Source organism: Panthera leo, chromosome E1 (genome assembly GCF_018350215.1).
Source record: "Panthera leo isolate Ple1 chromosome E1, P.leo_Ple1_pat1.1, whole genome shotgun sequence".
Classification (NCBI taxonomy): domain Eukaryota; kingdom Metazoa; phylum Chordata; class Mammalia; order Carnivora; family Felidae; genus Panthera; species Panthera leo.
This window is the reverse complement of record NC_056692.1, coordinates 57,745,419-57,770,283: the sequence shown is the minus strand read 5'-3', so window position 1 is coordinate 57,770,283 and position 24,865 is coordinate 57,745,419. Positions and strand designations below refer to the sequence as shown.

General features: G+C 60.2%; 1 protein-coding gene across 1 annotated transcript in view; it reads left to right on the top strand.

Moving 5' to 3' along the window:
* The first annotated feature begins 225 nt into the window (after window positions 1–225).
* The window catches only part of DNAH17 (dynein axonemal heavy chain 17), a 104,856-nt gene continuing 80,216 nt past the window's right edge, over window positions 226–24,865 (top strand). Inside the window, 17 exon segments of the mRNA XM_042915889.1 lie at window positions 226–312; window positions 1,214–1,673; window positions 2,714–2,819; window positions 2,822–2,906; window positions 5,719–5,911; window positions 6,150–6,249; window positions 6,387–6,472; window positions 6,659–6,784; window positions 7,453–7,605; window positions 7,717–7,803; window positions 9,198–9,365; window positions 9,589–9,705; window positions 13,675–13,940; window positions 14,440–14,635; window positions 16,412–16,558; window positions 21,942–22,050; window positions 23,003–23,106. Of these exon segments, the coding sequence (XP_042771823.1) occupies window positions 1,329–1,673; window positions 2,714–2,819; window positions 2,822–2,906; window positions 5,719–5,911; window positions 6,150–6,249; window positions 6,387–6,472; window positions 6,659–6,784; window positions 7,453–7,605; window positions 7,717–7,803; window positions 9,198–9,365; window positions 9,589–9,705; window positions 13,675–13,940; window positions 14,440–14,635; window positions 16,412–16,558; window positions 21,942–22,050; window positions 23,003–23,106 (2,388 nt within the window). The 5' untranslated portion in view covers window positions 226–312; window positions 1,214–1,328.

Sequence of the window (24,865 nt, the reverse complement as noted above, 5' to 3'; positions counted from 1 at the left end):
TACAGGAACTGGAAATAGACCGAATGTTCCAGTTCAAAGGCAGAGATGGCTCAACTGAGTTTAAAAAATATTACAGTCCTCGAGCCTCCCCACGGTGGAGGGCGATGGAGGTTTGGCCATTTGTTGCACCACTGCTGGTCCCTCAGGTCCCCAGGGAGAAAGTTCTAGAAGTCCCAGGTGCTGAGGAGACCTGCAGAAGTTCCGTGGCAGTTGGAGCCCCTCAAGGGAAGGGAGCCATTTCCTTTCTGGTCCAGGAAAGCGCCGCTGGCCGGTTCAGCCTGCCTCCGCCTGGCACAAGCATTTGCTCAGCTGGTGAGCCTTTAATTGTGTGAGGGGTGCTCGGACCCCCAAGCTCTGTCCTCGCTGGGTCTGGGCAGGACGTGCAGGTCGCCCACCGCCGCCTCCCTCCCTGCCTTCCCGGGGCCCTCCCTCCAGCTGCTCCAGACTGTTCTCTGCCCTGCCTCAGCCCCCAGTCCTGGCTTCTTCCAGTCAAGTCCCAGGGCCCCCGGAAAGCTGGAGCCGCACGGGTCCTAGGTGGTGATAAAACCACAGTGCTCCCCCTGCTCACCTCCTCCCCCCCCATCACTCCAGTGAACCCTGCCCCTGCAGGAAGATCCACGGGGCATCTCCTGGATGGGGGTGTGAGCAGCTTCTGAGGGGTCTATGAGGAATCTGTAGTTTGACCCCTTCGTGAGCCTGTGGTGGGGGGTGGGGGGCGGCACGGGAAGGCCAAAGAGCTGGGCAAAAGTTGGGGTACACTATGGCCACAGTCGGGGACGGGGGTGGAGACCACAATGGACTTGACGCTTCTCCGCACATGGGCTCCACCCCTGCCTCCTTCTGAGCTCCGCCCATGCACTTGGGGTGTGAGGTCTTCCCCGGGACCCTTCAGCCTGACCCTTCTCTGGTCTCATCTGCCCCCCACCGCCACCCCCATCGGACCACCTGGCTCCGATCATCTTCTGCCCTCCCTTCTCACCGGCACCCGTCTCTACCTTTCCCAGCTCTTAGCTCCCTGGTCTCAATTCACACAAGTGCACCCCACTGGTGTGTGGTCCTAGCCCCCGGAGACAGACCCCCCGGCAGCACAGGGCCCCCCCCACCCCCCCAGCCAGCCAGAACAGACAGGGCCCCCCAGTCCCTCCCTCCCCCCAGCCCATGCACCGCTGAAGAGTGTACGTTCACAAGGAACCTTCTCTCGCTGCCTGGTCAGAACAGAGGTTTCCAGTGGCTCCAGAGACAGGGGGACGCCAGGTGTCCCGGCAAACAGAGCTGCGTCGGCGTCTCTGCGCGCCAGAGGGACGACCGCGGTCTAAGGAAGCGTCACGATGACCATCACCCCGGACGTCAGGTTAGAGTATTTAGAGGGAGTCGCCGCCCTCATTCTGAAGTTCAAGCCCGACAAGTGGAGCAAGATGGTGGGAGCCGAGGAGAACCTGGCCTTGTTCACCGAGTTCTTTGAGAAGCCGGACGTGCTGGTTCTGGTTCTGACGCTCAGTCCGGCCGGCATGATCATACCCTGCCTGGGCTTCCCCGCCTCCCTCAAGTCCAAAGGTGTTTACTTCATCAAGAAGAAACCGGGGAACGTCAAGAAGGATACCTACAAAGACCAGCTCATCTATGGGGACATAAGCCCCACCCCTGTGGAGCACCTGATCGCTGTTGTGGAGGAGGTGGGTGCCCCGGGGCGGGCCAGGGGCCAGAGGAAGGACCTCCTGTAGTGGGTGGTCTAGAGCCCTGCCACTCATGGGGTGGCCCACGGGCCACCGGCATCAGCCTCCCTGGGAGCCCACTAGAAATGCAGGAGCCCTGATGCCGAGGCAGACCTGTGTCCTTTTTTTTTTTTTTTTAAATGTTTATTTTTGAGAGAGAGAGACGAGCAGGGGAGGCGCAGTGAGGGAGGGAGACGCACAATCCGAAGCAGGCTCCAGCCATCAGCACAGAGCCCGACGCGGGGCGCGAACTCATGAACTGTGAGATCGTGACCTGAGCCGGAGTCGGACGCTCAACCGACCGGGCCCCCCGACAGACCTGCATTCTGACCAGACCGAGAGCCCCCGGCCCGGCACCTCGTTAGGACCTCTGGACAGCCACACCGGCCAGAGTCCGAGTGATGTAGCTTTCTGGCCGTTGCTCTCCTCACGTGTGAGATGAGGACTCGTGGGACCCAAGTGCCAACTCAGGGCTCAGGCCAGCGTCCTTCCATCTGGAGGAGGAGCCTGGCGGGCCCGGAGCTGACAGGCGTCCGCATCAGTCTGCTCTGGCTGCCACGACAGGGTATCCGAGATCCAGGTGTGGGAGGGGTTCCTTCGGGAGCCTCCCTTCTGGTCCTGTAGGTGCCGTCTCCTCCCCGTGTCCTCACCTGGCCGTCCCTCCGTGTCTGTCAGCGTCCAGACCTCTCACAAGGACGCCAGTCGCGTTGGATTTGGGCCTCCCACCCGTGTGACCTCATTCTAACTCGATCACCTCTTGAAAGGCCCGTCTCCAAAGACAGCCACACCCCAGGGTGCCGGGGTTGGGGCTTCACGTGAGCCGGGGGGGAGCCCGGCTCTCCCCTCGCGGAGCTGGCTTTGCCGGCGGGCGGCCGTCCTGGGCCCGCGCCCCTCTGCCGGCCGTGCCTCCCCCTGGCGTCGATTCGGGGTCCCCACTCCTCCTGGGCGCCACCGGGTCGGAGGACACACGTGGGCACACGTCCGGGGCCCTTGCCTTCCAGGTGCTCTGCTCTCTGTTAAACCAAAGCGAAAACTTGAGCGGATGGCCCCGGGTGGTCTCGGAGGACATTGTGAGGCAGGTCCACAAGCTGAAGAACGAGATGTTTGTGATGGGGGCAAGATCAGAGGGATGACGCTGCTGCCCGTCCCGGAGCACCTGGGGAGTCTGGACGGCACTCTGGAGTCCGTGGAGAGGTAGGCGGCTCGGCCCAGGCCACCGGCCGGGTGCGGGAGTAGCCGACCGGTGCCCGGCAGGGTTGGAGCACGGGAGGACGGGGTGCCGGGAGACGGCGCCGAGTCCGAGGTCAAAGGCAGGAGGGCGGCGCGGCGGGGGTGGGGGGAGGGGGGACTGGAGCCCCTCCCCCACCACGCACGTGTATGTGTCCAGGCGGCCCGCGGCACCTATAGGGTGTCCCACAGGATATCCAGATCTAGGACGTGGGCACCGAGGGGCGTGCGAGGGGTTTGGGGCAGGCGGAGACCGCGCGTGTAAATAGAGGCCATGTCGTCCCAGAGGCCCCGGGAGGCACGAGATGTCCCCCTGCACCTGCCCGACCACCACGGTCAGCTGGCTGGTGTGTGAGGCTCTCGGAGCCGCTGCGGGGTGACGGCGTGCTCCATTTACTCGCGTCGGAGGGTGGCCGCTCTTGGGGGGCTCACTGTGCAGGCAGGTCCTCCACACAACCCCCGACACACGCCTTGTGCGGCCCCGATCAGGATGGCACGAGGAGCCCACCTTGGACGTGGTCTCATCCTTGCTCAATCTGGGCCTCTCTGAGCTGGGAGGTCTGGGGACTCCCCCCGCCATCCTCCTGCACCCTCGCCCCCCCCGTCCTCCTGCACCCTCGCCCCCCCCGTCCTCCTGCACCCTCGCCCCCCCGTCCTCCTGCACCCTCGCCCCCCCGTCCTCCTGCACCCTCGCCCCCCCGTCCTCCTGCACCCTCGCCCCCCCGTCCTCCTGCACCCTCGCCCCCCCGTCCTCCTGCACCCTCGCCCCCCCGTCCTCCTGCACCCTCGCCCCCCCGTCCTCCTGCACCCTCGCCCCCCCGTCCTCCTGCACCCTCGCCCCCCCGTCCTCCTGCACCCTCGCCCCCCCGTCCTCCTGCACCCTCGCCCCCCCGTCCTCCTGCACCCTCGCCCCCCCGTCCTCCTGCACCCTCGCCCCCCCGTCCTCCTGCACCCTCGCCCCCCCGTCCTCCTGCACCCTCGCCCCCCCGTCCTCCTGCACCCTCGCCCCCCCGTCCTCCTGCACCCTCGCCCCCCCGTCCTCCTGCACCCTCGCCCCCCCGTCCTCCTGCACCCTCGCCCCCCCGTCCTCCTGCACCCTCGCCCCCCCGTCCTCCTGCACCCTCGCCCCCCCGTCCTCCTGCACCCTCGCCCCCCCGTCCTCCTGCACCCTCGCCCCCCCGTCCTCCTGCACCCTCGCCCCCCCGTCCTCCTGCACCCTCGCCCCCCCGTCCTCCTGCACCCTCGCCCCCCCGTCCTCCTGCACCCTCGCCCCCCCGTCCTCCTGCACCCTCGCCCCCCCCCGTCCTCCTGCACCCTCGCCCCCCCCGTCCTCCTGCACCCTCGCCCCCCCCGTCCTCCTGCACCCTCGCCCCCCCCGTCCTCCTGCACCCTCGCCCCCCCCGTCCTCCTGCACCCTCGCCCCCCCCGTCCTCCTGCACCCTCGCCCCCCCGTCCTCCTGCACCCTCGCCCCCCCGTCCTCCTGCACCCTCGCCCCCCCGTCCTCCTGCACCCTCGCCCCCCACCGTCCCCCTGCACCCTCGCCCCCCACCGTCCCCCTGCACCCTCGCCCCCCACCGTCCCCCTGCACCCTCGCCCCCCACCGTCCCCCTGCACCCTCGCCCCCCACCGTCCCCCTGCACCCTCGCCCCCCCACCGTCCCCCTGCACCTCGCCCCCCCACCGTCCCCCTGCACCCTCGCCCCCCACCGTCCCCCTGCACCCTCGCCCCCCCACCGTCCCCCTGCACCCTCGCCCCCCCCGTCCCCCTGCACCCTCGCCCCCCCCGTCCCCCTGCACCCTCGCCCCCCCCGTCCCCCTGCACCCTCGCCCCCCCCGTCCCCCTGCACCCTCGGCCCCCCCGTCCTCCTCCCCCTCCGTCCTCCTGCACCCTCGCCCCCCCGTCCTCCTCCCCCTCCGTCCTCCTGCACCCTCGCCCCCCGTCCTCCTCCCCCTCCGTCCTCCTGCACCCCCCCCCCGTCCTCCTCCCCCCCGTCCTCCTCCCCCCCGTCCTCCTCCCCCCCCGTCCTCCTCCCCCCCGTCCTCCTCCCCCCCGTCCTCCTCCCCCCCGTCCTCCTCCCCCCCGTCCTCCTCCCCCCCGTCCTCCTCCCCCCCGTCCTCCTCCCCCCCGTCCTCCTCCCCCCCCGTCCTCCTCCCCCCCCGTCCTCCTCCCCCCCGTCCTCCTCCCCCCCCGTCCTCCTCCCCCCCCCTCCTCCTCCTCCCCCCCCCGTCCTCCTCCCCCCCCCGTCCTCCTCCCCCCCGTCCTCCTCGCCCCCCGTCCTCCTGCACCCTCGCCCCCCGTCCTCCTGCACCCTCGCCCCCCGTCCTCCTGCACCCTCGCCCCCCGTCCTCCTGCACCCTCGCCCCCCGTCCTCCTCCCCCCCCGTCCTCCTCCCCCCCCGTCCTCCTCCCCCCCCGTCCTCCTCCTCCCCCCCGTCCTCCTGCAGCACCGTCCTCCCCCCTCCTCCCCCCTCCTCCCCCCTCCTCCCCCCTCCTCCCCCCTCCTCCCCCCCCCTCCCCCCCCCTCCTCCCCACCTCCTCCCGCATCCTCCTCCTCCTTCTCCTCCTCCTCCTTCTCCTCCTCCTCCTCCTCCTCCTCCTCCTCCTCCTCCTCCATCATCACCCTATGGGACGTGAGGCAAGATGCCTGGGGCCTGTTGTCTGAGGGCCGCTGGTGGAGGTCGGTGGGAGGGGGGAACGATTCCCGCCCAGAAGGGGCAGAGCTGGTAAAACCCGGCACCTGTGGCTGTGAGAGCGTCTTCCTCCACCTTCTGCTCTGCAGGATGCCCCCCTCCCTGGACAACTCGCTGCTGCACGCCATCGAAACCATCATCATCGATTGGTCCCACCAGATCCGGGACGTGCTGAGCCAAGACTCGGCCCAGGCCCTGCTGGACGGACAGCACCCCCTGCCCCATGTCGAGTTTGAGTTCTGGGATGCCCGGCTGATGAACCTCAAGTGCATCCATGAGCAGGTGACCGGGCCTGAGCTGCTCGGCAGCCACCGTCTAGCCAGGCGGACTCGTCACCAACGCAGCCCCTCCGTGCGGACCCCCAGGATCCCTGAGGCCCCGCGTGCAGCCCTCCACTCCAGCGGCCGCAGGGTCTAGGGTCCTTTGAGTCAGGGTCCTTTGAGTCAGGGTCCTTTGAGTCAGGGTCCTTTGAGTCAGGGTCCTGAGCCTCTCTCGAAAGGCTCCTTGTGTTCTTTCTCAGCTGAACAGGCCCAAAGTGAACAAAATAGTCGAGATCCTGGAAAAAGCCAGAAGCTGCTACTGGCCGGCCCTGCAAAGCGTGTACATGAACGTCACCGAAGGTGAGCCCAGGGAGCGGTCGGTGCCTTCGGCGAGGGGCTGGGGTGCCTCCCCTCCAGCAGCTTCCTTTGGGGAAGGGTGGTGGGTCTCGAGGAGCAGGTGTCGATGAACAGAGAGCCCTTGCTCTCGTCCCGTGCAGGGCTGAAGGAGGCCAATGACATTGTTCTGTATCTGAAGCCTCTGCGGATCCTTCTGGAAGAGATGGAGCAGACCGACTTCACGGTGGTGTGTCAGCCGGACAGAGGCCACTCTGAGGGGCTGGTCTCGTGTCTTAGGGGGAGGGGGCCCCCCACGCCACGGGGCTTTTTGGCGGGGAAGGGCTGCACAGTCCTGGGGAGCACCTCTTCCTTCCGCTCTAGGGTCCCGTCCTGGAGGCACACCCACCCGTCTCCCCCCCCCGACCCCCCGCAGCTCCCCACCGTCATCGCCAAGGTGCTGTTCACGACCGCCTTCATCTGGGCCACCTCCGAGCACGACGACACGCCCTCCCGGATCATCATCATCCTGCAGGAGTTCTGCAACCTGATCATCGAGATGGTAGCCGTGTCCCTCCCTGTCTCTCCGTGTCCCCAATGCTGGCGTTCCCGGGCGGTTACACGCACGCAAAGTGGCTGGCACCGGGGTCTACGGGCCCCGGGCTGAGCTTGGGCCCTCTTGGTGGCCACCCAAGAGTCCTCCCAAGACCTGGCCAGCGCCAGCCCAAGCTGCCCCCCACACCTGGAGGGAGGAGGACAGGAAGGGGACCGAGTCCCAGCACCCCAAGACTCGGCCGGGATTGAGGGGTTTTACGCACCTGCCCCGAGATCCTTCCGGATTCCCTTCCTTCCCTGCTTGTCACCAGTCTGCCTCAGCCAGCCACCAGCCTTTGAGTCTGGGCCACCTGCGGGTGGTGCTTGCGGGCCTGGACCCTGCAGCGGGGGGCAGGGCTGTATTTCTGGGTCCCTGCAGGCCCCTGGTCCCGGGGGACCGGAATCTGTGCAGCAGCCCATACACTGCGGGGCTGCAGGGCCGGGCGAAGCAGGCAGCCGGCCGACCGGTTGGGGCAGGAACATAAGGGACGGTTGACGTGTCCCAAGGGGTAGGCCGAGGACCCCGTGCCGGGCTGTTCGTAGCCCGCTGAGCGGCCTGTGGGCAGTGCGCCCGGATGTACCCCCCACCCCCGGAGAGCTCGGTCACGACTTGGGAACGCCTTCTCTTCGGCCCAGACGCGCAATTTCCTGAGCCCAGACCTGGTGCTGAAGGGCTTGCAGGGCGAAACAGAGGAGGTTCTGAGCGGCATCTCTCTGTCCGTGGGCGTCCTGAAGGAGCTCTACCACACCTACGACTTCTGCTGTGCGAACATGAGGCTTTTCTTTAAGGTACGGCCTGACGTCAGAGCCGGGTCGGGGGGCGACTCCGCGCGAGCTCCACCTGCACACGTGGGAGTGTCTGGGGCAAGCACGGCCTCCCTTCTCTCTCCCCCCTTGAAGGACAAGGAGCCGGTGCCTTGGGAGTTCCCTTCGTCCCTGGCGTTTTCCAGAATGAACGCCTTCTTCCGTCGCATCCAGACCATTGAGGTACAGGTGACTCTTGGTTCAGGCTGCCCTTAACCTTGGCAGAGCTGCGCCTCCCGTCCTTACCCCGCCACCGTCACACAGCCCCCAGCAGGGAGGATGAGAGTCCCGCCCGAGCATCCGCGTCGTGGGGAAACCGAGTCACGGGCCAGCCTCCTCCGCGCCCGGAGCTGTCGGCCAAGAAAAAAAGTGGCCCGTTGTGGCTGCTTCTCCACACCCCACACCTTCTGTCCAGGAGCAGGCTGATGACAAATTAAGCAGGCACAGCCAGGGAGCCGGGAGGCCGCGGGAGAGGGCTAGTGGGGCTAGGCTGGGGCAGGTATAGACGGACGCAGGACCCCGCACGAGCACTGTCGGATACATGGAGTGACCGAGCAAATGAACGTTTTTAAAGTTTTTTTTTTTTTTAATGTTTTTTTAGTTTTGAGAGCGAGCAAGAGAGAGAGAGCAGGGGAGGGGCAGAGAGAGAGGGAGACACAGAATCCGAAACTGGCTCCAGGCTCCGAGCTGTCCGCACAGAGCCCGACGCGGGGCTCGAACCCACGGACCGTGAGATCATGACCTGAGCCGAAGTCGGACGCTTAACTGACTGAGCCACCCAGGCGCCCCTCAGTTTCCTTATTTGTAAAATGGGCTCATAACAGTACCTACTCTGTCCAGTTGATGGGAGACGGCCCCGGCCTCGGCACCAGCTCGGGGGAGTGATCAGTGCCAGGCCCTACGTTGGGCTCCCGAGGCTGCGTGAGATCCTCAAGGAGCCTTGGGGATCTGGACTGGGAAACAGCAGCCTCACACGGAAGCAGCGAGGTCCCGTGAACGGACCGGGTGTGATTACATGCCAAGGTCAAGAGCGAGTGGGGGTTCCGGAAAGGGAGACCCCCGCCAGAGGCCAGAATAGTTGCAAAAGCCTCCAGGAGGAGACAGGGCCGCACCTCAGAGGCGGTAGGATTTACACGCAGGCCTCTGTCCCGGCATCCTGGGCGTGAGGGCATCCTTTCAGACCCCCGTCAGGGACGGGCTCGAAGTTGGGGACGGGCTTCCGGGAGGCAGAGGATTGGAAGCTGAGTCAGGACATCAGAAAGTACATGGTGCCTTTCCAACCGCCTCCCCCCACAGCTGAGGAAATGGGGGCCCCGGTAAAGCGTGATCTATGTAGAGGTGCCTTTCGGGCGGTGTGGGGTCCGGACAAGAAGAGCCCAACCTCCTCACGGCTTGGAGGTGACTCTCAGAGTGTTCCGGAAAGCACTTTACAGAACAGAAATGAACAGAGGGCCCCCCACTGCCCTGAGGCCCCCAGGGTTCTTGCCCCCTGGCTCCTTCCTGCTGGATAAGTGGCTCATCCGTTGCGTTTAGTTACGGAGATTACTGGGTGGGGTTTCTTTTCCCCCCTCCCCCAGGATCTTTATAAAACAGCCATCGAGTTTCTGAAGTTGGAGAAAATCGAGCTCGGGGGAGTGAGAGGGAACATCCTTGGAAGCATGGTCACCCAGATTTACGATGAGGTCTTTGAGCTGGTGAAGGTCTTTGCCGAGTGCAAATACGACCCCTTGGACCCCGGAGATTCGGTAAGTCGGGGGCCTCGGCCGGATCCATGACCGACGCCCCGGGTGTGGGAGGCGCAGGGACGGGGTGTGTTAGACGGTCACGTTCTGAAGACGTGCCCACGACAATTTGCGTACCCAGATGGAGCCCCGAATCCTGCCAGCGGGCTCAGGGTCGGGGGTCAGAGCGCGTATTCCCCCGCTTTGCATGCCGACTTAGCGGGTTGGTGTTCTGATTCAATTGCAGAGTTTTGACGACGATTATGCCAGTTTTGAGACCAAACTTCAAGATCTGGATAGGCGGCTGGCCACCATCTTCTGCCGGGGCTTTGATGACTGCAGCTCTGTTGAGTCATGTGCAAAGGTAGGCGTGGGCAGGGGCCTGCCGGCCGCGGTGTGTCCCAGCAACACCCGGGGACGGGGCGGCGACACCGGGAGCCACCTTGGGGTGAGCACCTGGAGAGGAGGGGCTGGCCCAGCCGGGGGCCTCGCTCAGCGTCTCAGAGCTCCCTGGGCAACTCCTGTCGGGTTTTGTCGCCGTAGAGGAAGGAAGGAAAGGGAGTGAGGAGCAGGTGACAGTTCGTCCGTTTACTGATAGCCACTAAGTGAAGGTGTCCCTTTGTTCTCACTCTATCCGACCCTCCCCCTGCTCAAAAGGACCAAACGTTAGAGTTGCTGTAAAAATAAAACATGCACTTTTTGACCCGCCGAGCTGAATTCACGCCCTCTTCGACATCCGAGGCTCCACGAGTGGCCCCGGCATCATTAACAGGGGCCCGCCGCTGCCCTGTTGGTGCGTGTCTGCCTTCCGTGTACTTTTCTACGATTTCCAGGTGGCGAGCGTTACGTGTGTTTAGCACTTCCGCGCTTAGAAAAAAGGCAAGACGCTATGGAAAAAGAATGTCAAAAAATAGACGGCAGAAAGGCGCTAACCCCCCTGGACGATATCTGTTCAAAAGGGAAGCACGGGGGCGCCTGAGCGGCTCAGTCGGTTGAGCGTCCGACGCTTGATTTCGGCTCAGGTCTTGATGGCGGGGTCGTGGGATCGAGCCCTGCGTCGGGGTCTGTGCTGAGCCTGGAGCCTGCTTGGGATTCTCTCACCCGCCCCCTCACCGTCTCTATGTCTCTCTCTCTCTCTGCCCCTCTCTCCCCCACTCACGCTCTCTGTCTCTCTAGACTTGCCTACTCTCGCCCGGCAGGTTAAAAATTTTTTGAACGAAGCCGCCAACATGTAAAAGTTGAGAAGGTTCACGTGAAAGTCCAGACTTTCACCTTCTCTTGGAAAAGGCGATCTGGCCATGCTGGCCTCTACACAGCCCCTCGTAGTAACAAGTGGCTGAAGGGAACGACTGTTTCTCCCTGTGGACAGAACGTGGCGTCCGGTTGGCCCCAGCCCCCACCACTCCTTCCTGCCCTCGCTCACCCCTCTTCGTGCATTTCCGGGGCCTGCCTGGTCCCAACAAAACGATTGAGGGGGGCCTCTGCCGATGCCACGGCCCCTCTGGAGAACGGGCATCGAGCATTCAGATGAGTAAATATACGTATGTACTTGGGGAGGTTTTTTATTTCTGCTTGGTTTTCCGCGTGTTTCTCGATGCGGACACTCTGCGGGTCAGACCTGCTGCTTCCCCTGCTGTGCAGGCTCTAGGCTGCTGCAGGAAGTTCAGTGCCCACAGGGGACGCCCAGTAGTCATTCTAGGATCTCCGGTCCCACGCGCTCGGCTGAACTTGTTACCCACGTTAGCCATCTCCTTGTGCCAGCTCGGAAAAGTCCAGAAGCCTGCGCAGGGTCACGCTGTTAGCCAGCCAGCGGCAGAGCCGGGACCCCAAACCAGCCCGAGCGTGGCCAGACAGGAGGACAGTCGGGGTGGCCCAGGTAGCTCAGGGTGCTGACCATCTTCCTGGATCCTGGATCTCCCCAGCGGAAATGGCCAGGATGTGCCTTTGCCTTCGCCTTCTAGACCTTGTTTTTGCAAATGCAAGGGAATAGGATCTGCAAATGGGATGAGCAAGTTAGTCTTAGATTCAGTCGGTGCTCCAAACAGAATATCCATGAATGCAAATTAGCACAGCACTGGCAGTGCTGTTCCCGTCTCTGGAACATTCTTCCCCCTAGGTAGCTGCCTCAGGCCAGCGCGAGGCCTCCAGGACTTCCCTGCAGACCCGCCGGCCCTCCCTGGTGTCTTCTATTGTGTGTGGGTCTCTGTGCGTTCATTGTCCTCCGGGCTCGAATATCACCTCCCCGAAGGCAGGCGCTTGATTTGGGTACACTCGGAACCCAGCCAGCCGGGCACGACAGCAGGTGCTTTTGGGCTCTCGTCGCCCAGGGAACTGGCTCCGGCCGAGGGAGCGGAGTGGTACTGGGGTCCCAAAGCTCCAAGGGTCCCAAACACAGGGTTCCAGCCAGTCCTGTAACCTGGAAACAGGAGTCTCCCGCCGCACCCCGTGATGGGGTCTCCCAAGCTGGAGGGCAGTGCGGGAGCCAGGCGGGCCCTGTGTCTCCCCTCCTGCAAGGGCAGAGCTGAGAGACACGCACCTGTGCTCTTGGGGCTCAGGGGCTGGGGCTTTGTGCTGTTCAGTCCAGGGGCCTCAGGGAGCTGGGCTGTTGCAGCCAAACCAACAAGGTCGTCCCCTTTGTGATCGGGAGCCTGCGGTCAGTGCCGCGCTGCGAGGGGCAGGGTGTCCGGGAGGAAGCCCCCTCCCCACCCAGGCACTCGAGGGGGTGGCGGAGGGAGGGGGCCACGAGCCAGAGCACAGAGGTCGTGAACAGGGCACTCTTCTGCCCGGGCCTTTCTCGTCCCCTCTCCTTTCATGGACTTAATCTGGGTTCTGCACGCAAAAAGGAAAGGTTCTCTCCGAAATTTTAACTTCGTGCTCGTGCTAGATTAAAAAGAAAAAGAGAGGGGTGCCTGGGTTGCTCGGTTGGTTAAAGGTCTGACTTAACATCTAGGCTCAGGTCCTGATCTCTCGCTTCGTAGGTTCAGACCTCCCCACGGGCTCTGTGCTGAGGGCTCAGAGCCTGCAGCCTCCTTCGGGTTGTGTCTCCCTCTCTCTCTGCCCCTCCCCTGCTCGTTCTCTCTCTCTCTCTCTCTCTCTCTCTCTCTCTCTCTCAAAAATAAACATTAAAAAAAGGAAAAGGAGGGAGAAAACGGTGCCTGTAAACCGTCTCCACATCTACCTGCCTTTTCCTCCGCACCTGGGAGCATTTCCTCTCCAGCTTGACAACCCTGAGCCCTAATTAGGACGGGCCCCCAGGGCTCCCTCCGTCCCAGCCCGTGGATTCCCTGCAAGTCCCCAAGCCGCCCCAATGCCATCTCTCACACACAGCCAGGAAAGTTCTAGAGCAATTTTCCGCATGATCTCCTGGCAGAAAATAAGATTAGCTTCCTGCCCAGAAGCCAAAACCATGTGAACGCGAAGGGGGGGTGGTGGGAGGGGAACCGGACAGACAAACCGTCAGGAGGGTCGTGAACCAACAAGAGGAACCTGTGTCTTCCAGGGGACACTTGTCACTTTTGTGAGAACTTGCGACAATGGTGACCCCCGGTGGCAGCCCCCCTACCTCGCAGGGAGCTGTGCTTGGAGCCTTACTTTCTCCCAGCGCTCCAGCTACTCTGTCTGGCTTTCTGGGGGCCTGAAGATCTCTCCTTTTTCTGCAGCCGGGTCTCACTGTTGCCCAGAAAGGCCATTTTGGGGACATTGTCATATTTTTCACACCCAAAACTGGGTCGAATCTGAGACTTGGGTCCAGTGCCCCCAGACCCCAAGAGGCTTGGACCTTGTGACCTGAGCACCTTTGATCTCCGTTTGCCTCAAGGGCCATTCTCATTGGCCCCAGTCTGGGTCTGGGATGACCTCAGGCCAGCTGAGGAGCTTCCAGAACTTTTCTCTGGGTTCTCGGAAGGGCTCCCCCTTCAGGCCCAGCCCAGGGCCCTAGGCTTTGCTGTGCCTTGACCGTGAGCTGTGACCTTTTAGGAAAATTCTCCATCTGATTCCAGCCAGCACCCTACCCCAAACATCCAGATAAAATATCTTGCTCTCTTCTACTAAGCGTTTTATTTTCTAAAACGATTCCTAATGTTGAGCATACGTAGACCGTGAGGGCGATGAGCCAGCTACTTGCAGAGGTGCTCGGGCATGGTTACTGTTTTCAGAAATGTGCTGTGTTGCCTCCCAGATTAATTTGGGCCAATGGCATCCAGCAGACAGGTCCGCAGAGGAAGATTCTGTGTCCTCGCCCCGTTGGGGCAACAGCCACGCGGCGGGGGCGGTGCCGGGGGAGGGGGCCGCCGGCGGGGACCCCGGCGAAGGCGCGTCTCTCCTCGCTCCCCAGCTCCTGTACATGTGTGGGGGCCTCCTGGAGCGGCCTCTGATTCTCGCTGAGGTGGTGCCCAGGTACTCGGTCATGCTGGAGCTGTTTGACGCCGAGCTGGACAACACCAAGACCTTGTACGGCGCCCAGCTCGCAGCCTCCGCAGACGGGAACATCCCCCCGCTCCACAAAAACATGCCCCCCGTGGCCGGGCCCCTGAAGTGGAGCCTGGAGCTTCAGGAGAGGTTGGAGGCGCCCATGAGGGACCTGAAGCACATAGACCACCCGTGAGTCGCGGCCCCGGGGGGGACAGCGCGCCTCCGCGGCTGCAGGGGAGGGGAGGGCCCATCGTAACTCCCGAGGCCGTCCCGCCCTTCACGTTGGCCAAGCCTTTCCTTCCCGGAGCACGATCCCGGAAGAGACCCCCCCTCCCGTCCCCCCTCCCGTCCCCCCTCCCCCAGCGGGAGCCTGCTCGGCCAGCATGGGGGGCGTCTCCGGCTTTCTCCACTCGGTCCTGAGTCGGACGGGAAGCTGGCGGTCCTCAACCGAGTCCTGGCCGTTTGGGGCCAGTTGTTACCGGGGCGGGGGTTGACATCCCGGACCCGTTGCTGCCGTCACGGGCGGTTGTCTGTCTGTCCGTTCAGTCTCCCGGCCCAGAGGAAAGGGAAAGCCGGCTGCTTCAGCACCCCCAGACCTGGGAGCCGCACTGAGGGCGCGAAAGAGACCCCGAAGGAGGCGGGCACCTCACCACCCCGTCACCCCGTCACCCCATCTGACCGATTCCAGGGTCATGTCTAGCACGGAGGCCAAGCTGATCTACCAGAAGTACGACGAGATGATGGAGCTTCTACGAAGCTACCGCGAGAGGATCTACCGGCAGTGGGTGGCCGGCGTGGACCAGGATTGCCACTTCAACCTGGGGCAGCCCCTGATACGGCGGGACCCCGTCACCAACCTCATCCGAGTCAACTTCAGCAAAGCGGTGCGTGCCGTCCTGCCGCCGTGTCCAGAGGGCGTCCGCGTCAAAGGTTCCACTGGGACCAGGGCCCCCCCCCCTACGGATGGCGGGTGGGAGAAGCCCAAAGAACGGACCCGTGGCGTATTTAGCTGGAACTTTACCGCGTGAGCGGTAAAGCGTGTCCGCGACGCGTCTGAGGTACGAGACCAAACAGCAGCTTCGGTGACGATAGTCCTTCGCAGCTTGGCTGCCTCTCCTGTGGTCTCAAGAGGCAACGTCAATCTGAGAATCGACAGGAACACGGAGAGAAAGGTCCTGCGGGGTCTTAACCTCTGGTTAAGTCAGGCAGGGTGGAGAGGATTCACGAGTGGGCTGTGGGGCGTGCATCCCAGGGCTCAAACCTGGGTAGCTGTGAGCCAAGTGCCAAAGACAGAGGAGTGGGGTGGCCCGGGTTCCTGCCACAACGCACCTGCCACGCTTTAGATCCCGGCAGCGATACCATGGAGGCAGATCCGAGGTTTCCTCTGAAACCTCCTCTTCCACTAAAATGCGCTCTTTTTTTTTTTTTTTTTAACTCCACAAGTGTTTACTGAGCACCTACTTTGTGTAGGTGCTTGGAGTAAATGAATGAACGAAGCAGACAAAAATCTCTGTCCTCCTGGAGCATACCTTTCCCTGGAGGACGGGGGCGGGAAGGAAAGAGAGAGCTGGGGGAAGGAGGCGGAGGAGGGGCAGGAGGAAATATAAGTTGGCGTAACAAAAGCAGCGAGGTATGGGATACTGAGGAGGTAGGGACGGGTGCCTCCGAGAACCTGGAGGACTGGGGGGCAGGTTGAAGTTTGGATGTCGGCAGAGACTTATGGGAGGTCAGGGAGTTAGCAGATTCGAGGAGAAGCCTTTGAGGAGGGCAAACGGCTAAGGCGAGGACCACACGGGTGTGTTCGAGGGGCAGCGGGGAGGCCAGTGGGGTCTGGGGTCAGGGTGGAGTGAGCAGAGGGCTGGGGAGGGGCGTGGAAGAGGAGGTGAAGGGAGGGGTGGAGGAGGGCGGGGGACAGGGCACCGAGAGCCTCCAGGACCAGCAGAGGGACTTGGGTTTTCGTTCCGAGTGACGTGGCTGCCGTGGCGGGTTTTCGAGGACAGACGTGCCCCGATGTGGTTTGTATATTTCGGGGATCCCTCTAGGTGCCACGTGTGAACAGACGGGGGGTGGGGACAGGCGCAGGGGCAGGAAGCCCAGCTAGGAGGAGCCTTTTGCCATAATCCGGGAGAGAGACCACGAGACGGTGGTGGCCCAGATCAGCGTGTCAGCGACGGAGGTGTGAGGGGCGAATGGCTTTTGGCCGTAGAGCCCGTGGGGCTCGGACGGGTTGGAAATAGAGTCTTTGACGATGACAGCCTGAGCCCCAGCCGCTCCGGGCTGGCCCACTGGAAGGGCGAAACTGCCATCAGCTGGAGGCGGTGAGCAGAGCAGGCTGAGGGGAAGACAGACTGTTCTGGCCACGTTGGGCTTGCGATGTCGTCTGGACGCGTAGATGGAGACGTTGCGTGGGCGGGTGGATACGGGAGTCCGAGGGTCGGGAGAGCGGTCTGGCTTGGGGACACAAACGCGTGTGTGGAACCTCTAAGGTGTCAAAGCACCGCCTGATGGCGGTGACTGGGAGAGCCTGGAGTCCTGGATGCCAACGGGAGACCGTGCGCCCAGGACGGGGAGTGACCTGGGAGCGCCCTCCACCTGCGCTGCTGAGGGCCGTACCGTTGGGGTCGCGCCCTGACCTTTTCTGTGATCTCCGTTGGCCCTAGTTGGTGGCAGTTCTGAGAGAGGTCAAGTACCTGGGTTTCCAGCAGCAAAAAGGGATCCCAAGCAGTGCCGAGGATCTGTTCTCACAGCATGAGACCTTCCGGAAGTTTGTGGGCAACTTGGAACTCATCGTTGGCTGGTACAACGAGGTGAGCTGGTGTAGTTTGGTTTTATTTGCCGAGTTTCGGGTTTTGTTTAGGACAAACAAAGGGGTAGGGTCTCCAAGCGCAGTAGAGGAGGTGAGGACCCCCTCTCGTTACAACGTGGCTCGAGCCACTCCGCCATCAACCCAAACAGCGGCGGCAAAATGGCGACGGAACAGCCAGTGATGGAAACCTTGCTTCCACTGGACGTTGGCCTCCGTCCCACAATTGCTTAGAGGTGCCGTACTCTCCTAAACGTAGTTTGCCCTTGGGGACTCTCAAAGCCATTCCATTACTCCCAGTGGGGTGTGGCGGGGTGGGCGTCTCCTGGAATCCAGCCGGGTTTACAAATTTCCCAGCGACCCTGTGACCCAAGAGGTGGAGGGCGGGAGCTGGCCTCGAGGTAGGCTGGACCGGGACCTGGGAGGGGACAGGTCCACCTGTGCTCTGTGGAACAAGAGGTCCTCTTCCGCCAGATCTGGGGACCTCACACAGGTGGTGGTGCAGAGGCTGGTTCCGAATCAGGGCTCCCAGTGACTGACTGGCCCCGGGGCTGTTTGTTCCACGCACCTCCTTCCTGGCATGAGAGCCCCTGGAAGCTGAATCCGAGATCGGAAGGGGACGCGGGGAGGCGTGGACTCGGGCCGCCGTGGGCCGTGGCGGGCACCCCTTTCCGCACAGACCCCGGAAGACGCTGCCGCTGGTGCCACATGACCTTCGCTCCTGCCCAGGCTGCGGCGGACGAGGCTGCACGTGGGCTCTGCGTGAGCCTCCTGGGGTGGCCGCCACAGGCCGCCACAGACGCAGTGGCTTCCGACAGCACACGTCTACTCTCTTCCGGCTCTGAGGTCAGAGGTCCAAGATCTGCTTCCTTCTGCTGAAATCAGAGTCAGACGGGCTGCTTCCTGGCGGGCTAAGCCGCCTCCTCGCCTGCCTCCTCCAGGCCACCGCCTTCCGCGTCCCTCTGCCGTCAGACGACACCCCTCCGGCCTCTGCCTCCTTTGTTACGTCCCTTCTTCCCCTCCGACCTTCTCGCCTCCCTCTTACGAGGACCTTGTGATTGCGTTGGGCCCGCCTGCCCGGAAAATTCTGGACCACCTACCGGTGCCGAGGTCTCTAAGTGAATCTCATCCGCAAATTCTCTTTTGCCGGGTAAGGTGGGACGGTCGCAGATCCCAGGGACTAGGACGCCGACGTCCTTGGAGAACCATGTGGCCCACCACACCCGCCTGATCCACGGGGCCACCAAGATTCCCTCTCCTTGGAGCCCTGGGAATTTGGAATTGGCTGCCAGCCTCCTTCACGTGGGAGTCACAGAGAGACGGAGGACAGAAGCACAAGCTGTGGAAGGAAGGGAACAGGCAGCTCAGCCCGTGGCCAGAGAGGCCCCGAGAGTCCAAGGAGGTGCCTGAACGTGGACTTTGCTGGTCCCATCCCCTTGGGTCCCCCAGATGCGCCCACGTCTGTGGATTTCCTGTTGGTAACCTTACTCGTTCTGCCCTCTCGTGAGACTCGAGCCACCGAGGGCAGGTTCACGGTTCTCGCAGCGAGCTTGCCCCCGACGGGAAGCACTGTCTGGGGCCTGGATCGTTTTCATTTTTGTTCTTGTGCTTTGCGCCTCAGATCCGCCCAAGAGATGCCTCTGTTCACGGGTTCCTGAGCCGAGGTCCCCTTTCTTAGAGCCGCGGGGCCGTGCCTCTGTTGCCTTCCCTCGCCTGTCTTGCAGGAGTCCTGTACCGAATGCCCGGGTCCATCCCGCACGGGCAGGGGAGGGCTTGCACCTGCTGTCCGTCCCCTCCCCAGCAACCTCCCTAAGTTCCATGTGAGCTGGTATTCACTGGAGCACGGCACGCCCTGCACCTCCCTCCTAGGACCTAAGAAAATGGCAGCAGTAATGCTGAGTCCGAAGGATGTTTCTGGAATAGCAGATCGTGCTTAGCCAACCTCTCCTGTAGGGGACGGTGGTCAGATCACACCGTGTGCTGGACCGAGCCCAGCAATCTGGTGCCAGCCAAGAGAGGAGTCGGAGTATCCAAAGATTAAGAGAGAGGCCTTGGGGAGACCCGGGAAGCCCCCCGCTCCTGGTGGAGGTGACCCCCTTCGTGACCATGCTGGCAAAGCCGAGCGCGAAGTGAAGCGGGCCGGCTCGGGCCGTCACGTCGATTTGTCAGAAATACCACCGCCACCCCGGACACACCCACCAGAGAATCAACCACGGGCCTGCTCCTCACTCCATTCCCCGGGGTCGCGCGTGACGGTGGTAACGTCACCGAAGACGTGTTCAGTGGAAACTGAAGGAAGCTCGTTTTCACTAATCGCGTTTCTCAAGATAAAATTTAAGTGGCTCGCTTATGTGCGCCGTCCCGCATCAGGCTCTGTGCTGACAGCGTGGAACCTTCTGGGGATTCTCTCTCCCCTTCTCTCTGCCCTCCCCCTGCTCGCTCGCTCGCTCTCTCTCTCAAAATAAATAAATAAATAAATGTAAAAAAAAGAGCCCGTCTTTGACTTCTGTATTTCCACACAAAACCCAGCCACGCCCACTGCTCTCCAACTCAAGAAGCCAGGAGCACGTTCGCTCCGGCTACGGATGCAGTCTGTCCCTCTTCCGTCCCTCTTCTGTCCCTCTGCTGATACAAACGTTGGGTTAGGGTGAGGAGGCCTGGAGCTAGAGACGCTCGCTGCTGATGCGGATTCCCCTCTTTAGAGACGTGCCGGGCCCTTCTCGTCCTTCTCGTGCTTTCTGTTGGCAAGAGACCACTGGCCTGCAGACGGCTCATGTCTGTTAGTGTCCGAGCCAGAGAGGGGCACGCGGTGCTTTAAGGAGTCTGCTGGGGTATCCGAGGGACTGCCCGAGTGTGCTTTTTTTTTTTTTTTTTTTTTTTTTTTTTTTTTTTTCCCAACGTTTTTTTTTTATTTATTTTTGGGACAGAGAGAGACAGAGCATGAACGGGGGAGGGGCAGAGAGAGAGGGAGACACAGAATCGGAAACAGGCTCCAGGCTCCGAGCCATCAGCCCAGAGCCTGACGCGGGGCTCGAACCCACGGACCGCGAGATCGTGACCCGGCTGAAGTCGGACGCTTAACCGACTGCGCCACCCAGGCGCCCCCCGAGTGTGCTTTTTATCCCAGGTCACACTTCTGAGGACAGCACCCTAAAGGCGTGGGTTTATAACATAGGCTCTTAAAAAATACACAGGACGGACGTATCCTTACGTGGATCTCATCGCCGTGGGCTCTGTTTACTCTGGCAGTTACGACAGACATAGTGGCTACTTTTCTGGGCGGTTACTACGGAAAATAGGCAATAAACGAACGGCCTTCCTGAGGCCCTGAGTGTCCACGTGCGTCGTGGACGGGACGCGCAGCCTGAGGCGGCCCCGGCCAGGCTGGCCTTGGATTCGGAGCCCGGGACATACCTCCCATCTCTGCCCGTGACGCAGTCATCGGGAACTCAGCACCTTTCCCAGCTGGAGAAGTTCTGTGTGAAGGGTTCCCCTCTGAACTCTAGTCACAGGACTTAGTGACTAAACACACCACAGAGGCGTGCTATGAAACGATCTCACTTGGGATATGTTCTCAAAGCAGCGGCACAGGTAATTGGGAGGGGACCACGGCCCGCTATATTTATTTCGTATCTAAACTCTGATGAGTGGAATCGGTACCTTCTCGTTCACTCGCTTTGTAATTCCATAGATGGAATTCTCTTCTTTCCGTCCTGTTTCTATCGGTGATAGGTTTGTAAGCTTTACTTCTCTGGCCTCACCCACCTGCTTAGAGAGTGAACCACATGAAAACACCTGAGGGCAGAGGTCAGCAGAAAGGGGTGGCGGGGGGGGGGGGGGGGGGGGTGGGGCACGTAAAAGGACCAAATAAATGTATGTGAGGGATTATTCTGAAAGGCAAGAGTGGTCAACGTTTAATGTACGATTTTAACTCTGTTTTGCATCCCTCACTTTATAAAGTACAAGTGTCCTTGAAAAGTTATATAAAATAAAAATGTTGCTAGGTAAAAGGACATTCCAAGACTCCAACGGTGCTTGTCATTTAAAGGAATAATTTACCGGGGCGACTGGGTGGCTCAGTTGGCTGAGCGTCCGACTTCGGTTCAGGTCATGATCTCACGGCTCGTGAGTTCGAGCCCTGCGTCGGGCTCTGTGCTGATGGCTCAGAGCCTGGAGCCTGCTTCCGATTCTGTCTCCCTCCCTCTCTGTCCCTCCCCTGCTCACGCTCACACGCTCTCTCTCTCTCTCAAAATCAATAAACATTAAATTTTTTAAGAAGTTAAAAAATAAAGGAATAATTTATAAAAAATTATATATACCCTCCTTCTCCTTTTTTCCTCCTGTTTTGTGAATTGATGTTTTTTCCAGGCCTTAAATGAATTTCTCTATTAGAGCAGGGTAGAACTATATCAACACTATATGGGACCTGGATGAGTGCTCTGATTCACAAACAGCTTGAATAGCTTCCCTGTAGATCCTAGATCTCCTTTTCTATTTTTTTTTTAGTTGTTTTTAAAATTTTTTAAATGTTTATTTTTGAGAGAACAGAGGATGATGGGGGGCAGGAGGGACAGAGAGAGGGAGACACAGAATCTGAAACAGGCTCCAGGCTCCGAGCCGTCAGCACAGAGCCCAATGCAGGGCTCGAACTCACGAGCCGTGAGATCATGATCTCAGCGGAAGTCGGACGCTTAACCGACTGAGCCACCCAGGCACCCCTCCTTTTTTATTTTTTAAAGTTTATTTATTTTGAGAGCGAGAACATGCGAACAGGAGGAGCAGAGAGAGGGAGAATCCCAAGCAGGCTCCACACTGTCAGCGCAGAGCCCAATGTGGGGCTTGAACTCATGAACTGCGAGATCGTGTCCTGAGCTGAAATCGAGTCGGATGCTTAGCCAACTGAGCGCGGGCCCCCCCACCCCACCCTGCCACACACACACACACACACACACTGCCCAGGCACCCCCTGGATCTCCTTTATGTACCTAAATTGCAGGCTTGGGGTTTATGACCAAGGAGAGATTCTGAGCCCCGACCTGCTTCAGTTACTCGTGTCCATTTCTCTGAGTTTCTTTGTATGATTTTAAGCCAAATAAAAACAGTTTTGGATTACACACTCATTATTGTCCCATTATCACCTTTCCTTCTGTTTCTACCCCATTCCATAGGTAGCCAGGAGTTAAGTGCATACATAAATCCTTGGTGATAAAAGTAGTTTTTAGAAGCTGAAATCTCCTGGAATTTGAATTATATATAATTCCCAATTAAATGACACAAGTTGTAATTGGTTTGGTTGGTAGTGGGTAAGAAAACCCTAACCATGAGACCATTTAAAATCTGGCTGGATTTGGAGCAAAGGCCCTGAGACTATAGCCTTTTTGTTGCAGATAAAGACCACCGTGATGGATGTAGAATTTCCACTAATAAAGTCAGAACTGGAAGCAATCGATGTCAAGTTATTGACTGCTGAAACAACGCTGTTCTGGAACGGGGAAGGTACTGAGGCCATGTTTGTCTCACTGGGAGGGTGACCAGCAGATCAATGGTGGTAGGACGGGGTGGGGGGGATGTCCTCCCTGTCCAGCGTCTGTCCTATGATACTTGCAAATGGCTGCTTCTGCCTCCTGGTTGGGTGGGTCCACTTTGACTCCAGTGGGGTTATGTTAAAGGCCATCAGAGAGTTCCACCTGCTTGCCCTGTCCCAAAGAGCCCATTTGTGTCACTTACAAAGACCCCTCCGGGGAACACCAAGGGTCCCAAAGTTTTCACAGTGGGCTTGTGGGGCCTGGGGCTCTTTGGTGGTTTCCTGGGCAGGTGTCGGAGAAGCAGAAAGAAGTGTGCTCACGAAGTCCCTTCTTCCTACCACGGGAGCAGGCAGAAGCCTTCCCCCCTGATGTCCCTCCCCTCTGGACCCACCTCTGGGTGGCCACCATCACCAAGGCTGTCTCCTTTATCAAGGCCTACAACTTGCCCTGGGCCGTTTTTCGGCCATATTCTGTCTCCACTGTCTCAATTAGAAGGTGGGACCGTCCACCTCCCTGCAGCCAGGGTTGGCCTGGACTTTCCGTGCAGAGAAGATACACTGCTTCTCACTGCGGCCCAAGGACGCACCTCTTTCCAGCCGCTGTGGCCCAGGACGCTGAGACCTGTCACCATGTTCATGTGTCTCCAGTGCCCTGCTGGTGGTTGGAGGGGCAGGGGCGCGAGGGGTCCCCTCGGGGGGTGGGGGCCCGAGAACTGATGACCCACCTATTTGGGGATAGGGAAGTCCTACTTCCGAACAGACGCTGTGTGCGTCGTCTGTCAGCATTGTGTTGGAGAACTCTGGATGAGCAGTGGGCATGTTTTCCAAGTGCTGTCTGGCAGTGATGAGCGCTAAAGCCTGCCCAAGACTTTTCACTGTTCTGAATTGTTCATTTCGTTATATTCCTTGATGTTTATATTTTAGGTGTGTTAGAGTATATCCAAGACTTGCGAGAAATTCTACATAACTTGCAGAACAGGATGCAAAAAGCCAAGCAAAATATAGATGGAATTTCTCAGGCCATGAAGGTGAGTAAGCAGCAAGGTATTATAGAGCAGGGCTTAACCAGAAGCCCAGGAGAGAGTCCTGGGGAAAAGGCACCCACGGAGATGCTCACAGAGAGTCCCAAAGGCAGCAGGAACTTGTTGTGTGAGGCTCTGGACTGCACAACGATGTCAAGGTGGTCCCAAGGCAGAGAAGTCCCAGGCCAGGGTGCAGAATTCAATTCTGTTCCGTTCTGTTGAGCTCGGCAAGAGTGCTTGTAGGGTCCTCTCTCTGCCGGGAAGGCACCGGGAACAGGGGGCAGGAAGGTACCCTGAGACTCAGCTCCGCTCAGGGAGGCACCGAGCTGACTTTCACTCAAGCCCAATCCAGGAAACTGGGGGTGAATTCCTTCACTAGCCTCCCCACGGTCCGTCATCAAGGCCCTAACGTGCAGAGAGACCTCTGCAGTGACACATCCAAAGGGGAGCTTGAACTGCCCTGCCTCGTTAATTTACAGTCTACTACGTGACTCCATTTTTTTAAAGTTTATTTCTTTAAATGATCTCTATGCTCAACGTGGGGCTCAAACTCATGACCGTGAGATTAAGAATCACGTGCTCCACTGACTGAGCCAACCAGGAGGCGCCCCACTCCATTTCATTTTGAAAACAATCATGTTTAAGCTCTATTTCTCCATCTATATATCAAGATTAAATAATCACATTCTGTTTTACTGCCCATTGTGCCCCCACCCATGGGACCTCAGATATTCTGCCACCTCCAGCCCCTTCCCTGCAAATGTCTGAGCTGGAAGATTTTCACGTTTCTGACTCCGGCCATCGTTTGGTTTTGAGTCTCCTTTGTCATGGTGTGAGCTTTCTTTTCTTTTCTCTTTTTTCTTTTCTATGTTTATTTTTGAGAGGGAGGGAGGGAGGGGCTCACCAACACCCGCTTGGGTTTACTCCATGAACTGTAGACCGGGATCATTGCTCGGTTGTCGCTTGAGTGGAATATTTCTTCAGGTGGTTTCTGCGGGCAGGAAAGGCGCATTGATGACCTAGTGGGTCCCTGCTTGTCCAAAAATCTGTCTCTCTTGACCTCACCTGCAGTTGTCCTGTCCAGGTGAGCGATTGTTTTGATACGGTCCTTTCCTTTCAACAGTCTAGAGACATCTGTGTATCAGCGAGCTCGCGCTGCCCTGACAAAGCCCGCTGGCTGGGCGGCTTAAACAGCAGAAGTTCATTTCCTCACAGTCTGGGAGGCAGGACGTCCGGATAGGGTGCCATCGGGGTGGTTCTCCAGAGGCCTCTGTCCTGGGTTCCCAGACGGCCGTCTCCTCCCCGTGTCTTCATGTGGTCGTCCCTCTGTGCATGTCTGTGTCCTGATCTCCCCTTGTTATAAGGACGTGAGTCACACTGGGCTCGGGCCCACCTAATGGCCCTATTTTGCCTTCACCAGCTCTTTAAAGAGCCCTTTCTAGACACGTCCCATGATACCAAGGGGTCCGGGCTTCAGCCTGTGAATTTGGGGGACACAGTTCAGCTGTCGCAGTCCCTGTCTCCCAGGCCCACGTCAACAAGGCTGGCGATGGCGTGACCGTCCTGTGGGTGCCCCTGCTCTCTCTGTAGGCACGTAAAGTTCTTCATCACCGTCAGGGCTCAGAAACGCCCCCGCAGCACGTCTGGACAGGTGTCTCCTCTTGTTAACGCTCCCCAGACTTGGTTAAGTGCTTCCTGTCCCAAAGAGGCCGAATCTTCTGTACCTGCTCAGTGTCTCACGGGTACCCCCTTCAGGAGCTCTGCC